The 17,371-nt window shown below is 43.3% G+C and overlaps 1 protein-coding gene across 2 annotated transcripts in view; it reads right to left on the bottom strand.

Annotated features, from left to right (window-relative positions):
- The window catches only part of SYNE3 (spectrin repeat containing nuclear envelope family member 3), a 357,026-nt gene that overhangs the window by 15,476 nt on the left and 324,179 nt on the right, over positions 1-17,371 (bottom strand). For both annotated transcript variants that reach the window (XM_085626453.1, XM_085626454.1), the window contains 2 exons: positions 15,991-16,146; positions 7,876-8,031 (listed from right to left, as the gene is read on the bottom strand). In XM_085626453.1, coding sequence (XP_085482579.1) covers positions 7,876-8,031; positions 15,991-16,146 — 312 coding nt within the window. The remainder of the gene's footprint in view (positions 1-7,875; positions 8,032-15,990; positions 16,147-17,371) is intronic.

Below are 17,371 nucleotides of genomic sequence, written 5' to 3'. Positions count from 1 at the left end.
TCACTAACACATTGTTAATATGCTACATTTTGACATAAGCATTGCTTACAGCGACAAACAGTATTATATAAGATGTATTTCACTAGTCAGTAAGTCACCCACTAATCAATATTTCTCACTTAGTGCCTGATTATAAAGTATGACGGAAAATCCAACTGCTTGCGTGGGGTCGGAATTTCGAGCTGTGCAGACTTAAAACTCCTGGTCTTCATTGGGTGCGATAATGTCTGCATCTGCTTATAAATATTAGCGTGTCAAACCTGCTGGAATTCCACAGGATGAAAAGGCCCAGTGCGGCTTGCACCAAAATCACCTTATTCCCCAGTGATTCAAAAAAATAGGTGGAATTTATCACCCGAGATAAGTTCTGCAACCAGGTGTATTGCTTTTTTATCGGGCACAATAAAATGCATGTACCCATCCGGCACACTTATGATCAGCCCTCAGGAGCAAAATTGATGTGACACTATTTTGTCTTCCTCGACATACATTGTACCTGAGAGGAGCATACAAACAGAACAGTTCATTATACAGGGTAGCAAGAGAGGGATGTCTCCCCCTGCATTTGTAAGGAACCTAGAAGGGCCACACTACAAACAGATCATTATACAGTGGTAAGGAGAGGGTGATGTTATGTTCTAGACATTTGTATTGTATATTTCTGCCACTTATAGGGAGCTGCAGCACCCTGTCACATAGTCATAAAGTTAGACTTTTGTCTCAGATTGCCTTTGTGAATCGGGACCACAATGTCTGACACACTTAGGATCAAATTCAATGTAAGCATTGGTGAAATAAACTGTTGTATGAACTCAAAGATCGGGTTCACACACATCTTTGTCTTATTTGTCACCATAACGAGAACTTTCGGGGAGGTGCTAACTCTCATACGTTTTTAACAATTGTAAGTCGTCTTTTAAAAAAGTAATTTAAAAGGAGTTGAGATGTATTCCTTTATTTGCCACCTATTAAAATATGTCCTTTTGCGTAATTTGGGCACATAAAACTGTTCTTTTTTCCTACATTGTGTGTCTTATTTCACTAAGAAAGACGTACACATATCTTCCCAGTAACAAATGAATGCAAAATCCAATTATTTTAGTCTATCGCTAATCAGAAGGATGAACATACAGAAGATTCATCTTCCCCTTTAAATCTCCAAACTATTTCACAAAAACTCTCAAAGATTCAGGACTTTGTACTCCATTTTAAACTTTTACATTTTTTTCATCTATTTGTTGTTTTTTCCCATTCAAGAAAACAACAGACTCATAATTCTCTGCAATTTAGTAGAAAACATATCAGTTTACAGTTGCCCTCCTTGCACTGTCTCTCCTAGTCTGGGTCTTGCTCCACTCACGCAAATGAATCTGCTATTTTATCCTCTTCCAATTCCTTTCTGTTTTGACACTATGCCAAACTCTTTCACCTCATTTCTAAGTTAGGCCTGTTTCCTTTCACATCACCCATTCTTGATTTTTACTGTGATGTTTCATGGTTACTATGACATAATATCCATTAACCCAACTCTTTGTATTATATTTTAAATTTTGTAGATTATTTTGGAGAAAATGCCTTACAAATCCAAAACATTAATAAAAAATCATTAAGGATGTTCTTTTAAATCCGTCTACTCTTGCATCTGAAGCTGATAAGGTGAGAACACAAAGTTTGAATGACCACAGTAGCAGACCAAGAACATTTTACATTAGTACATAGTGGCTCAATAACCAAAATTCCAACGCTCCAGAACCTATGATGCTGTTGGATAAAGAGCAGACGGCTAGGGTGTGGTCAGAAGGTGCACCTCAGGGCGGCTCCTTACCAATTACAATAGTTCACTTTTAATAAAAAAAACTTTTGATTGGATTTTACAGTTATTGTACAAGTTATACAACACTCCACAGAGTTTATCATTGCACAACATACATTATCAACATTTCCATAAAGGATAACTGCGTGTCTATTGAGGGGTGGATGCCGCTCTTCGTGTGTGGGGCAGGCCTATATGCATGCCTGTTTGGGGATATCGGGAGGCCTTATGGAGTAACCATTCCCCGGGAGCGAGTTTTGGACCTGTGTCGTCTATGTGTGACGGTTCAGGGGGACGATCCATATGTACAACCGAACTGGGGAGACAGAACTCTGGGAGATGGGGGCAGGGGATAGGGGAAAAGCTCCTCGCATGTCCATTATCAGCAAACGGAGATTTCCCATACCAATTACAATAGTTCACTTAAGGAAACTATCAGTGGAACAGCTTTCAGATATTGTTTAGGCTACATCAGGGTTCAACATCTCTTTTATTACACGTGGGATAAATACTGGTGCTAATTTTAGGCAGAGGGGGGCGAGCCCCTGAAGCTCAAGCCTAGCTTGATCAAGGTGGCCGGCTCTGGCTCACCTCGAGGTCCTCTGGGACACTGGAGCCAAAGAAGAACCGTGTTTGGTCCCTCCGGATACGAGGCTACAGAGGAGGTTGTGTGGGTGTGCTTGTGCATGTGTCTGTGTGTGTGATTGGGTGTGTTTCTGTGTGTATCTATCTAACCTGCGAAAAGCGTAATAAGCATGCAACATGCATGCTGAGTACTAACAACTTCCAACCTCAAATCTCTTCAGACCCCAGATGTAAAACAATTGAAAAATGCCCATTCTGTGCACACATCGTGTTCATTTTGAAAAGCTTTACCTGTCTCTTAACTCATTGTATCTGAGGAAGTCATCTCCACAAAGAGACTCCAAATGAAAGCCTAAAATCAAGACCATTTCACGCTAGCCTGGAAGCACTTGCGTAATGCACTGACCTGCAGGCTGCGGGCCATGTGCAGTGATGCTTTGTTTTCAGCTACAGAAACCTTGCTATTGTCTTCTTCACGGTACTTCTGTGCTATGTCACAAACGACATGGAATTTGCACAACAGAACTCCGCTAAACAGCACGAAATAAAAAATAATAAATGCACCAGATATGAGCAACAGTGTTATCGATTCTATGTTTTTCTGCATTTTAATGGCTAGTGCTCAAAGAATCAACCTGTGTGAAGGGAGTAAAAATAACTCCAACCTCCCAAAGAAATCAACATTATTTTTGTGGATTTCATGAAATGATGATTCAGGAGCTGCAAAACTTGTTCTATTCTAGTTGTACATATGCAGGGCTTTAAACGAGCCAGTACTGTCGGGTACTGCATACCTGTACTTCTTTATTTGGAGAGGGACAGTACATACAGTTCTTAGCAAAACTGCAATATTTTTATTTAGAAAGCACCTGCACTTCTCAGAAGCAAGCAGGTTCTCTGGTACAGGGTACGTGCACTTCTATTTTTCCATTTCAATCACTGTGTATGTGTGCGTAGGACGAACAACTTTAGGTAATGCAGACGTTTGTTACGTTACGCTTTTTTAGGAGCGGGCACAGACTTGCTATGGAGCGCACTTTTGGGGTTCAGTTCACACCGCCCTCTTCGAAATCAGAGTTAACTCTTTAAAAAATACGGATCTACTGGACCTTGGGCCTCATTCACAGAGGCATTTAGGGCCTACAGCCACCGTTCTGCTCTTTTAATCAGTATCACTTCAGGCGCCCTATTACACATAGGGCGCACTTTCCCTGTTTGTTAAGCCAGGTATGCTGGGTGCAAACGGGGAACGTGCACCCTATTAAATTGAATGAGCTGCCCCCAGGGAAGCTGTAAAGTCATGCTGCTCTGGGGGCAGTGCATTCAAGTGATAAGCATTGGCAAAGCCAGTATATCTCGACAATCTGAGAGATATAGGCGTTGGCAATGTTAATGGATTTGTGCACAGCGCAGGGACTGGTCTCTGCAGAAGAATGGTCCCGTCGCTGGTGTTGGCTGTCATGTCACCCCGGCGCACTGGAGCAGCCTGGTTTTTGCACATTAAAATTGAGCTCTCGTACCTCCTTCCTTCCTTCCTCAACCGGGGGGGTTATTAACAATTGCCCATTCACTGATAGTTCCTTGGCTGCCCATGTTTTAAATACTGCAGTACTGCAATTAAGTTATTACATTGTCAAATGGAATGGCCAGGCTGCTGACTGATAAGACACATCTCTGTAAACAAAACTATAAATCATGTGTCTCTGTATTGAGGGGATGCTTCCTCGGAGTAGTACAAGACAGAGAGGAACATTTTCTGCAAAAGATCCAGCAATGTATTTGCTATTTAACACATCTTTAAGAGACCTGATTAAAGAATAATTTGTATAAATGAGAAAAACACAGTTTGTGAAGTGGGCGTCTTTTTCTTATTTGCAAGTGGGGGAAGAGTTGAAGCAACATCGTGGCACGGAGAAGCAACCAGACGAGGAAGAAGGAGCAGGGGTACTGAACCGTACGAGGGAGAGAAGGACACGGAAAGCAAGGGGGGTGGAAGCATTTGTGAGAGACGGCTGGAACTCAAGGGGTGGAAGCATTCGTGAGAGACGGCTGGAACTCAAGGGGGTGGAAGAATTCATGAGAGAAAGCTGGAACTCAAGGGGGGGGTGGAAGCATTCATGAGAGATGGCTGGAACTCAAGGGGGTGGAAGCATTCGTGAGAGATGGCTGGAACTCAAGGGTGTGGAAGCATTCATGAGAGATGGCTGGAACTCAAGGGGGTGGAAGCATTCATGAGAGACAGCTGGAACTCAAGGGGGGGTGGAAGCATTCATGAGAGACGGCTGGAACTCAAGGGGGTGGAAGCATTCATGAGAGGTGGCTGGAACTCAAGGGGGTGGAAGCATTCATGAGAGACAGCTGGAACTCAAGGGGGGGTGGAAGCATTCATGAGAGACGGCTGGAACTCAAGGGGGTGGAAGCATTCATGAGAGGTGGCTGGAACTCAAGGGGGTGGAAGCATTCATGAGAGACAGCTGGAACTCAAGGGGGTGGAAGCATTCATGGGAGACAGCTGGAAATTGGGCTAACGATCTGCATTAAGAATTGAGTCCCGTTATTAAAACAACCGATAATAATTATCTTGCAGTTTACATTGTTGCACTGTTGTAGTTATTTGGAGTTAGTATATGCAACAGCAGATTGGTGCAGAAACAGCTCTGTAATTCATGTTGACAGCAATGGACATCTTCAACGTTTTTATACACAAAAATGGCAATGCTGTTCCCTGGCGCATATCATGTCTGGTACCTTCAGCCAGTCCTGGCTTTTGAAAGTATCAAACATTTGTTTTGTTATCTCATCAACTTTTGTACAGAGCGCCTGTGTTACATTTGTATGGCATCGCAGTGCTTCCACAGGCTCGCTGCTTTGTATCGACCTGGGATTTTTCATGTCATAGTCACCTGGTGTCATTTTGTTTGGTCAGTGTAGATCCATCTGTGCACTGTATTGTTTGTTGCTTTTCCATAGTGGACATTGAAGTCGACACATATAACGGGAAGGAAGAAACTACAGGTCTCAGCATGCAGAGGCCGTTTACTAAAAAGCTAGACAGAGCAGAAATATCACAGATAGCATGGAGCCACTTGGCTGCCTTTAGTTTGAAATACCATGTAATATAACGCGTTGCCACCTTTAATTGCCAGTTTGTTTGTATTTACAGCAACCACCTCACTCATCGGCTGTAAGTTTCATCAGGGTCCATGATGCGGCAATAACTAAGGCATCACAAGCTGTTAGGAGGCAGGTTACACGTTCAACAAGGATATCGGCTGAAACATGTCTATTGGTATGTTAGGACATCCCTCGGCGTAATGCAACCATCACGGCAACATGATTGGCATTTGGCAACAATCGTTAAATATCATCTGTGTGTTTCTGCAGCACCCACAGAACACACAACAGGCGAGATGAAAACAGTGAACTGTGTTCATCAATAGAATAGGGAGAGGATGTGGCATAACGACCAGAGCTGCCTACTTTGGAACTGGCAAATTAGTTTTGGTGCAGTTTAAAAATACCTCTAGGATCCTGTATCACGGTTTTATTCCTGAGGTCCTAAAATGACCATTTTATGTGGATAAAGAATACCAATTAAGACTTCATAATATCCACTTTACATTTTTAACCGTGTCGTAGGACCTCAGGAATAAAACCATGATAGAGAATCCTAGAGGTACTTTTAAACTGCACCAAAACTCACCCCTCTCACAAAAATCACCCGCTCCACTGTAATTCAGGCGTCGCAGCCCAGCTGGGTTGCATTCGGAAGCCCAGCTGGGAACCCAATGATGAAGCATGCCACCAACTAGGTTGGTGGGTGAGGGTTCTTCTTTAAAAACCATTGTTTTTTTCCACTTTTGCGCATGGCATTGAGCCATCTTGTATTGGTATGTTAGTACAGCCCTCGGTATAATGCAACCATCACGGCAACATGATTGGCATTTGGCAGCAATCGTTAAATAGCATCGGTGTGTTTCTGCAGCACTCACAGATCCCCCAACAGATGAGATTAAAACAGTGAGCTGTGTTCACCAATAGGATGGGGAGAGGATGTGGCATAACGGCCAGAGCTGCCTACTTTGGAACTGGCAATTCAGAATCCAGTCCCCGATTCTGCTCAACTTCCTGGGATTCTAGGTAAATCACTGTGTCTCCCTTATGCTTAAAAACGCCCAAGAATGCCGCTTGAGGATAGCACGCACTCCACACTCTGTAGAAATTAATACACTACAGATAGCGGTCGCAACAAGAGTGCCGTTTGAGTTAAGTGCTGAGAACAAAGAAAAAAATGCACATCAGAGCACGCCTCCGAAAACACAAAACACTCCTGTTAGGTGGTGAAAAACAACAAAGCAAGCACTCTTGTTAAGTGGTGAAAACAAACCAAAACTTAACAAGCACTCGTGTTAAGTTCTGAAAACAAACAAACAAATGAGCATTGGAGCGCGTTGTGGCTCAAAACACAAGCGCTTGTGTTAAGTGGTAAAAACATTCCAAAACAAGACAGCTTCTTTGCCTCTAATCCCCGCGTCTATAATACGGCATGGGCGCAGAGGCAAAGGGATTCCCTCAGTTGCATGGGGCCATGCCCCCATTCAAATGAGGGAGCACCCCCTGGTGATAGCACTGCAGCTATATGTGTCCCAGTGCTATCTGTATTACAGAAAGGGCCGCACAACAGTCTACGGCCCTATCTATAATACCAAAGAGTCCCGAGAGCACGCAAAGCGGGCGCACATGCCTTTTGTGCCCCTGGGGCACTTCCCATAATACGGTCCCAGGTGGTAACAATTCTAAAAGATAAGTCACTGCTAAGAGTAAACTCTTTGTTTTACTGTATCTGCCACTTCCATGCTTCTGTTCACAGGTTGTGTTCAATACCTGAGCTGGAGACCCTCCAAGCAAGCACTCTTCGCTGGCAGCCCATTTGTATGTCATCCTTTGATTAGAAGCTCTGAGCAAATTTCTCTCTCTTCTGAGAGGGCTTCTAAAGTCATTGAGCCTGCATCATCCCATGGCAGGCAAAAATCAAGACATTTGGTGACCTGGTCTAGTGGGCGTGGGAATTGGGACAGACCCATCTAATGCAGAACACACGCAGCGAGCAGCTGCTCAGTAATACTAATAACATATAGTATGTAGCTATGCCTAAAACCTTCTCATCTTGAAGTGCTGGCCTTAATAAAAGCAAACTACAGCTATTGTTAATGAAAGTTGAACACAAATGTTTAGTAAATAAACATGTAGTTTAAAAATGTTAAGAAATCTTGGTTGATCTGCCCATCTAATTACCACAACTTGCATTATTTATGTCACTTGCACATTTTTTTCACTATTCACACATTTTTGACTGGCTCGTCCCGTGGGTTGGCTCCTAAAGCCAAGTTCGACCACTGGCTCGGATTTCACCTTAAATTCTCTGTCTCGCCCCCTTTTAACCGTAGGCAATAAAGCAATGAGCATTTCTTTCTTACCGAAATACTACTGGAGTCTTTTAATTTAGATTTGTAGAGCATCCAATGATAGCGCAAATCTTCCATCTGCAAATCCTCAGCGATCCCCATACTTGGGCGATAATGACGCAGAGCTTCAAAAAGACACTGCCCCTCTGGAACACGGGACTGCAGTACCTGAAGAAAGAGATCCAACATGCTTGACATTTCTTTTTCATTTCCTTTAACATCAAACATCCAGAGAACATTTAATTTAGATTCCTTAACGTATAGCATCACTTTGTTAATTTCTTTGCAGTTTCAGCTACTTGGGGTTCACCAAAAAGATGAAAAAAACACCCTGTTAGTAATCCACCGAAACAATAACAAAAGGTACTAGAACATAAACTAAATGCTACTGTCAACAATTCTTAACAAATGGGGTTGTTACTTTTGTGACCTAGGAGAAGCATTACATAACTTTTAGCTCATCTCTTAAATTTCAAAAGGGAGATAGCCATGCGCAAATAAGGTTCATTCTGCCACAAAAGTTGCAGATTTCCCCAAGTGGCTAGACCACACCCCTTCTCTATTACTTAACAAGCAACCACAGAAATGTTTTTACATCCTACAACTTCATCAGTGAAGAGTAATTTAGATCCCTTGACAAGTAAGAAGCATTATCCCCAGGTCCCTGCTGTCCTCCTCCCATTCCTAATTTGTGGAGATGACCATCTCCACAAGTTAGGAATGGGACCAGGACAACGGGACCAGGAGTAATGAAGATTACCAGTAAGTAATAGACCATTACTTTCTTGCACATGCGGAGATGCGATAAAAAGTTCTAAGATGCAATGGAAATATAGCTCCCTCCAAAACTGCTCATTTAGCGCTCCAATTCACAAAAGTCCACATCAGATGTCAACAAACTCTTCAACATACACAATACTATGCTGAATTACCTTATAAGCACCAACACAAGCTCCACTGAAAACATGATCCTTCAGATTCTAACCTTCAGTACTAAGGTACTGCAAAGTAATCCACAGACAAGTAATAAAAGAAATACTGAGGTGGTCTGGTGCTATATTTTCAACTTTGGAATTTGGGAATCTGGGCCTAATCCCAGCTTTGGCATATTACTGAAAATCAGGAGAATCTGACAGAAACCCTTAACATCCTCACTTAAAATAGCTGCATTTTAATGGAACTGTAACAGGGCCGGACTGGCCGTAGCGGGCACCGGGCAATTCCCCGGTGGGCCGCATGGGTGGGGGCCGGTTTGGGGCCCCTGAGGGCCGGTTTTGGGCCCCTGGGGGCCGCTTTTGTTACAGGGCCGTTTTTGCAGCATAGCTGTAACAAAGTCGGCCGCACCCCCAACCCCCCAGGGGCGACGCCGAGCACTTTGTCAGGGCCGGTTTTGGTTCCCAGTCCGGCCCTGAACTGTAAATATGGACATGCAATTTAAAAGATTATAAATTCCTGCTTTATGAACATGATCTTCTACTGCCTCCCAACACCGCAGGTTCTGATTTTCACCATTTATGACCCATGAACCCAACTCTCATGGAATTTTATATGAGATGAATTCATAGGTAAAAATCTTTTGTTACAAGATGGTCAAGATGATTTTCATTTGGGTAACCCATAAAATATATTCATTTTTACTATTATTCACATTCAGAAACATTATATGAAAGCATGCTATTGCCTGTATTAACATGCACAGTCAATTTATCAATGTTCTCCTTACCTCAGGCAAGTATATTTTTTGTAGTTGTGGCGTGATGTCTGGCGAGGAAGGTAATAAAGGCAGATCTCATGCTTTTAGGGTGAAACAGCGCATAAAAACCGAGGAAATGAGTGGCTCAACGAGAATCTTCTGGAATTCTGGGGCACACTGCACTGGTCAACTGAGGGCCTTGCCCCTGAATTCTCAACAGTAGATCAATATAGGTTACACTTACCATCGCTGACTGATATATGAGGAGATTAAAGGATGTACATTTCTACCAAATTTTGAGAAATTGAAATGCAGGCTCTGGTATCTCTTAACCAAACATTACCTTCCACTCACACATTTCTTAATCTCCTTTAATAATTACCTTGCTTTTAGTATCTTCTGGGTCAAACACAGTATTAAATAACTAAATTATCCCTCTTACTGTGCGCTCAATAGATGAGGATATAAGCTCATAGCCCATGCAGATTATACCCGCGAGTCTAGAGGGGTTGGCATCCTAGCACGCAGCTCCCTTCCCTTTCAGGTTCAGTAAGTTATACATGATCCCTTGGGTTGATTTGTCTCGGTCTCGGGGAAGTGGGAGGGTGGATCTTTAAATGTCACATTCTTGTATGTCCCTCCACGGTTACACGCTACCACCTTGAATGACTTGGGTTTACATCTGTTGAATCTGCCTGAAGGAGACATGCTTTTGGGGGGGATTGTAATGCAGCTTTGGATGGGTTGTTGGATCACCTACCCCCTAGATCGGGCGAATCATCGGGTAGATTGTTGTCTGATTTTTTTGAGGGCTCTTGGTATTATAGATGTTTGGTGAGTCTGTAATCCCTCTGAGAAACAATATACCTTTCATTCTGGTGTGCACGGTAGTCTGTCGTGCATTGATTATCTCTTTTGTAAGGCTGCTCAGCTCCCCATGTTTGGATATTCCCCTGGGAAGAAGGGATAATTTATCAACCACTCGCCTATTGTGACTTATTATGGAGGCATGCCCCCCGCAGGCCGACGGGAGATGATTCTACAACCCTGGTATCTCAAAATCCCTGAAATATGTACCAAACTGACTGAGGCCACTCAACACTATTTTGAAGAAAATGTGGGTTTGGTTCAGTCGGACATTGTACAGTGGGAAGCATTTAAGTCCGTGATACGGGGGTGTGGGGTGACGGCTGTGGCAGGACATAAGAAAGAAAAAACAGAAACAACTTGAGGTTATTGAAAGTGAGATTTTGGTCTTTGAACTGGACCTGGTTTCCGAGAGGTCATCAGAGATCTCACATAAATTGTCCGTTAAGCAAAAAGAATACAGGGACATTACAAGTGATATCGCTAGGTCTCACTATAGGGCCACCCAGCACAGGATCTATGATATTGGTGATAAAGTGAGTAAGTTGCTGGCTTGGCTTGATAGACGAGATCTGGAGAATAGATGGGTTGCAGATATTGTGGATGGTGATGCTGTCTGTCAACATGACAGAACTGGTATTGCACTTATTTTGTCACGGTTTATTCTCCTGTCTCCTCTTCCACGGAGGAGGAGGCAGCAGAGTTGCTCGCCACACTGCCCCTGCCGTGTCTAGATTCCCAAGGGGTCGCAGAGCTGGATGTGGCGTTAACGCCCGATGAAATATCTAAGGGTATCTCCTCCTTGCAGTCTGGAAAGGCCATGGGCCCCAGTGGACTCCCGATTGAGCTATATAAGACTGTGGCTTCGCTTATTGCCCCTCATCTGCTACGCATGTATGATAATAGTGTGCAAAAGGGCGTTCTCCCACCTTCGCAACATTTGGCCAATATAGTAGTCATTCATAAGCAAGGGAAACCGCCAGACCAATGCTCCTCCTACTGACCCATTTCCCTCCTAGACCCTCAAGTCAAAATCTTGGCCAAAATACTGGCTCTGCGCCTCTCGCCCCTCCTTCCCAAACTGATTCACCCGGACCAGTCCGGCTTTATGCCACCCAAAAATATAGCCCTCAATCTGCGTTGTTTGTTCGGGGTATTGGGACGGGCCTCCACAATACAGGAGGATTTGGTTATTATGTCCCTGAACGCCAAAATGGCGTTCCACATGATTTGATGGCCTTTCCTTTTTGCAGCTTTGAAAAGGTATGGTTTCGGTGACCGGTTCATAGCTTGGATCCGTCACCTCTATTGGCGGCAGTTGCAGTGAACGGGAGCAGATCGGCAGTTTTTGAGTTGGGATGAGGTACACGTCAGGAATGTCCATTGTCCCTTTTGTTGTTTGCCATGGCGCTTGAACCTCTTGCGATATGGCTCAGGGGGGACCCCTGAATTCGGGGACTAAAATGGTCACTGGAGTGGGTGGACAAAGTGTCCCTCTACGCATATGATATTTTGCTTTATCTTGCCAATCCCTGATCTTCTATCCATGAAGTCCTACACGTCTTTACTCTATTTTAGAAATACTCCGGCTATACTATTAACTGGGATAAGTCCCTAATATATGTCCTGAGTGGACACCCTCCGCGTCTCCCGTGGAGTTGTGGTGCTAAAATTGTTACCGATGGCTTCCGATATTGGGGAATTTACATTACGACGGATGAGGCGGTTTTTTATCAACATAATCTGCTGCCTCCCCTTCAGCATCTTAAGGCGGATGTACTACATTGGAGGACTCTTCCTCTTACGCTCCTGGGAAGAGCAGCTCTCTATAAAATGATGGCACTCCCTCACTTCCCTTATGCGTTGCAAAATACACAGCATTCAGTCCCAGCTTAGTATTTTAATTCTGTTGAGTCTGAAGTCCGCAACCTTTTGTGAGACAATGGCACTCCTTGCATTGCCCTCGCCAAACTTATTAGGAGCTGGTATAATGGAGGCATTGCTTTGCCATCCATCAGAGCTTATTACTGGGCTTTTATTGTCCTTAATCACTGGACAAATCAACCAGTTGATGACCCAGCATATCGGATGACTAGGCATAACATGCTACCTGGTACGTATTTGAGGGCATTATACGGAGGGTCAAAACTTGAGCCCAAATTCACCCCGACCTCCACGACAATCTCTGTTTGGCATATCGCGAATGCAGTGCTGGGCTGGAAGGGTAAAATTATGCAGGCGACTCCATTACTTGACTCCTGTCGCCTGCGTGTCCTCGGGCGGCAACCGGGGTTTGATAAATGGGATTTAATTGGCCTGTCCATGGTAGGAGACTTATGGGTTAAGAACGGTGTGGTGTCTTTCAGTGATTTGCAGCGGCAATACCAATTTCAAGACGGCGAGATTTTTCGCTATCTACAGGTGTGCAGTGTATTGACCAAGGTGCTTTCTAGAGGCGAGGAACTGCCGGTGTCCTCCCCTTTGGAAGACAGGATATTGGACGACTATCTCCCCAAGAAAGTCATATCTCTCACATATCATAAAATTCTCAACAATTCACCTGACCCCCTCGATAAAGTCCGTACAAAGTGGTGTTGTGATATGGGTGAGCTTTCCAATGAGGAGTGGAGGGAGGCTCTGGCGTCGCCCCGTAAGGTTGCAATTCGCTCCCGGTTCAAACTGATCCAACTCAAGCTATTGCATAGCGCCTATTACACAAGCTCCGCATTGGTTAAAATGGGTCTTCTGGCATCTCCGTTATGTCCCTGTGGCTGTGGCCACGTGGATACATATTTGCACCAATGGCGGGACCGTCTGATTCTTCAAGGTTATTTGAGGGAAGTCATCGTTGCTGTATCTCAGACTTGCTGTGAAAAGGTGGAGGCCACCCCGAAGTTGTGTCTCTTGAATATCTGGGACGCCACTGATTTGTCTAGGCCAGAGCGGCTGTGGGTCACTTTGGGATGCATGGTTGGGAAGTGCAACATCACCAGATCCTGAAGGGGAGGGGTTGATTTGAAATGTACTGATTGGTAGTCCGATATGGACTGGTGCATGTAGGCTGAGAGAGTGGTATACGAAATTAGTGGTTGCCCGTGTAAATGGATGAAAATTTGGGCCCATGGGAACAAGAGTAGAGGTTGGCGTTTGCTCCTTTTACTGACACCTCTCCGTTTGCTGTTGATATTGAAACATTGTAATTATGCAAATAGGAATCCTCCAATCAGGCTCCATTCTGTAATGCTTTTGGTAATATTCACAATTATTTTGGTTGTCCACTTTTCATTTATTTTTATTGTGTATTTTAATGATGGTTTGTTTTGCATTTGGTTGATTTATGTGATGTTATTTGATTTGTTTTTTCAATAAATAGAATAAAAAACTACAACTAAATTATACGTTGATTTATGCTTGTTTTGACATCTCAGATAAAAGTATCTCAATTTACCCTGCTAAGTCTCTGGCAAGTCTGAGATAGTCTCAAAATAGGTTCATCCTTGTGGACTATGCTCACATGAGGATTGGGGAGACTCTTGTCTGCTTTCCTGCTCTGCGGATTAATAGGCTTCATAGACCTCAAAGGATCATCACTGAAAAGGAAATCACTTAAAACAGTTAACAGCTCTTTAGGTTCACATAACATACACCTCTCCTTTGCTCCGCAGCTAGGTCTGCTATATAAAAAATACCAAAACATTTAGGCATATAAATACACATACACCAATGCCCCACTAATTAAACCCAACTCAAAGGATTTTGTTCTGCACAAAGGCCCATTATTATCACAGCTGAAGCAACCTTCGACAGGAATATCGTCAATGAAGTGACCAAAGGAAGCGGAGGAGTCTTCAAGGCAGTCAAGCAGTGCACCAATCCTCAGCCAAGCCCATCAAATGTCATCAGTCGACAAGTGCAGTGCCATCACTCACTTCTTCACTGAGAAGTTAAACAGCATTAGATCCCCTATCAACATCAGTCACACTGCCTCCAACCCCCCATGGCTCCATATCCAAGGGAATGCCATCTGGCTCATCTACCACATTGAAATCAGATATCGTGAACTCCCTCAATGCCACCTGCTACAAAAAAAGTATTCTGCCATCATCCATCATGAAATTCCTCCAAGAAGGTGCCATCAACACACAAGAGAACAGATTCCACCCCTGCTAAAAAAAAGTCCACCCTGGACCCAAACGATCTCACGCACAGTCTATTGTGAGCAGCAGTGAGAGAGGCCTAGGCCCGGATCTACCACACCCTATATCCTAACCTTGGTTTTTCCCCTGATTTCAACTGAACCTTTTTGCCTTTGCAGTAATTCTTGATCACTATATCTGTGTTTTCTCTATGTCATTGAGATGTATTTATTTTTTGTTTACTAACTTTGTTTGGGGATTTATAGTATTTCTCTTAATGTCTTCACTGTATTGTGGATTTGGAGTTGTTGCACAAATACCACCCACACCCATTCTATGGAAAGAGCCAGACTGCTTGATCCAGGTTACTATAGATGAGCTAGATATTCCTCACTAAAGCTGCTAGACCTTCTAGGAGTCAGAATGTTTCAGCCTTGTGGAACATTAGTCAGAATTCACATTAAGGCTGTGGCTTCTAAACTAGCAGTCCAATTTCATGCAGAAGGGACATACAGCATTACCACTAACCCAAGGGTGTATATAGAGGCCAGGAGTTTGCAGATATTTCACAGAGGGTAAAACACAGATGCACTGGGTCAAGGGTGTTTGCCCTGCGGCGATTGCACCATGATATTTTATTTATTTATGGAGGGTTCCCACGCCCTCGTGGTCCTCCTTTCCAACCGGCCAATGGCCATTCTGTCACCTGCATCTAAATATTACACAGCGCAGGCGGTGAAATGCCCGTTGGCAGGAAAACGATGCACAAAGGTCGCAATCAGTTGCCAGGACCTCGCCCAGGTAACAGTAGGTTTCAAGGAGATCTGCTAAAGCCCCCTTAAATAAATCAGAGAGGAATAAAAGAAAACAAAGATGCTCTATTTACAGGTGGTGTATTGGCCCTCACTTCTGGTTGCATAAAGCCAATCGGGCAGTAGAAGTCAGAGGTGAAAAGGGGAAGAACCAGATTTGGAAATTGATGCCATTATACAAATATGGTGCAGCCCACACACCTGCATGTTGCTGTAAAGGTCAGAAGCTTATGCCAGTGGATAATTCCGACAGGAAGGAGTGTGTAAAGTGGTGGTAACTCATACTGATGGCAGCCTTGCCTTCCACTGGATGGGAACATCCATCTTTGAGTAACAAGACCCTTTGTCTAGTCTTCACTTCATAAAATGAAAATCGTATTACACACATAGGGTACTTAAATGATCTCCATATTGATAAATCGACAAAAACACGTTCATGTTTTGTCTCCTGGTGTACCTATATTTCTAGCAAGTGCAGGTACAGGTTAAGGCAGAAAAGAAGGAAATCTTCTGTAAAAAATGTAAAAGGCCTGATCACAGACTGTAATGATTTAAAAAGGGCTGCTTACATTCAATGTATGCTACATATTTTAACAGCATGCCACACGGTTTTACATACCAGCAACTTTCGGCGCCTTGCTTCCATATCTTCATCACTCGTGGAGGTTCTTGAGAGAATCTTGTTCAGTTTGGTATTTTCAATTCGTAACCATTCCTCAAACTCCTTGAGCAGCCTACTGTAATCCGCACCATCTTTCACTTCCGGAACAGGCAGCTGCATTATATGGTAAAAGAGAGAAATTGTTCACCACAGTCTTATACCCGTCATCGATATGAATGTGCGTTTTAATGACACATGTGAGTTGGTGCACTATGGTTGCCTTACTAATGAGGAATTAGTAAATGTACTAAACAGTATACAATTACGTATTAAACATGGAGTACACCTGCAAAGTGTGTGCCCCAACACACCTGCCAAGTGGCAAGTGTTAAATAAAAAAAAAGTGTCTCAAATTAATTTTCAGAAAAAAACTAAATAATTAAAAGCAAGAATTGTTCTAGACTTGGACTGATTGTGAAAGGTTTTGCGAAGAGTCTGTATAAGAATGATACAATCTGAGATTAATTAATATCTTTGTTGACTTTAACCTCGTTGATGTAATGAGGCATGAAGGTGTTGATACTGACATTTCTTTAGAAATTCCGCACGTCATTCATACACCATTTTGCATACAATTCTGAATGCGGGTTACAGCATGAAATATGCGCATTATAGTGTCTATACCCTAGCACACGAACTTCTGTGATCTCCCAATGCTTATAAACGTAATGGAAGATTGAAATAGAGATTACCGTAAATCCACTTTTGTTCAAATAGAGGTATAAAGGGGAGCAAAGGGGGATTTACAGAAAAGAGTTTGTACATATATTCATGCATACTATAAAAAAAGTAACCCCCATAAATAATTAACGTTTTTTCCAACAGAAATGCAGCTGTAATTACGAATTCACCTTGTTGGCAGGCTTTATCCAAATCAGGCCAGTATAGCACATCTGCGCGCACATCCCAGCAAAACTATGTGCTTGATAATTCTCAGGTTACCAGAAAATCAAGGATTTAATATTGACCTGCCAAAATATTGTGGCAAAAATATCGTCTGTCACAATATCACGAGGATAAGCTAACACAAAGTCATGTTTACTACACATAACTACACATATATGCTTGCTGTGCAGTACTCTATGTAGCATGCATCAGATATTGCACACCTCATCGCCTAGCAAAAGCTTGACGCCCTCTTCATCACAGAAACATAAGTTACGCCCACATCCACAAACATCCTAGACGTCTTTCTTCCTCAGGCTACAGCATCCACCCTGTGGGGCGTGCACTTAGGAAGGGAGGAGGCCTTGCTGTAATCTATAAGTCTTCCTGGTCCTACACTGTAGGCAAGTGACGCTCAAATCCCTGAAACTACTGGCATGAGATTTCTCACTCT

Source organism: Triturus cristatus, chromosome 9 (genome assembly GCF_964204655.1).
Source record: "Triturus cristatus chromosome 9, aTriCri1.1, whole genome shotgun sequence".
NCBI classification, from domain to species: Eukaryota; Metazoa; Chordata; class Amphibia; order Caudata; family Salamandridae; genus Triturus; species Triturus cristatus.
This window is presented reverse-complemented; position numbering and strand designations above follow the sequence as displayed.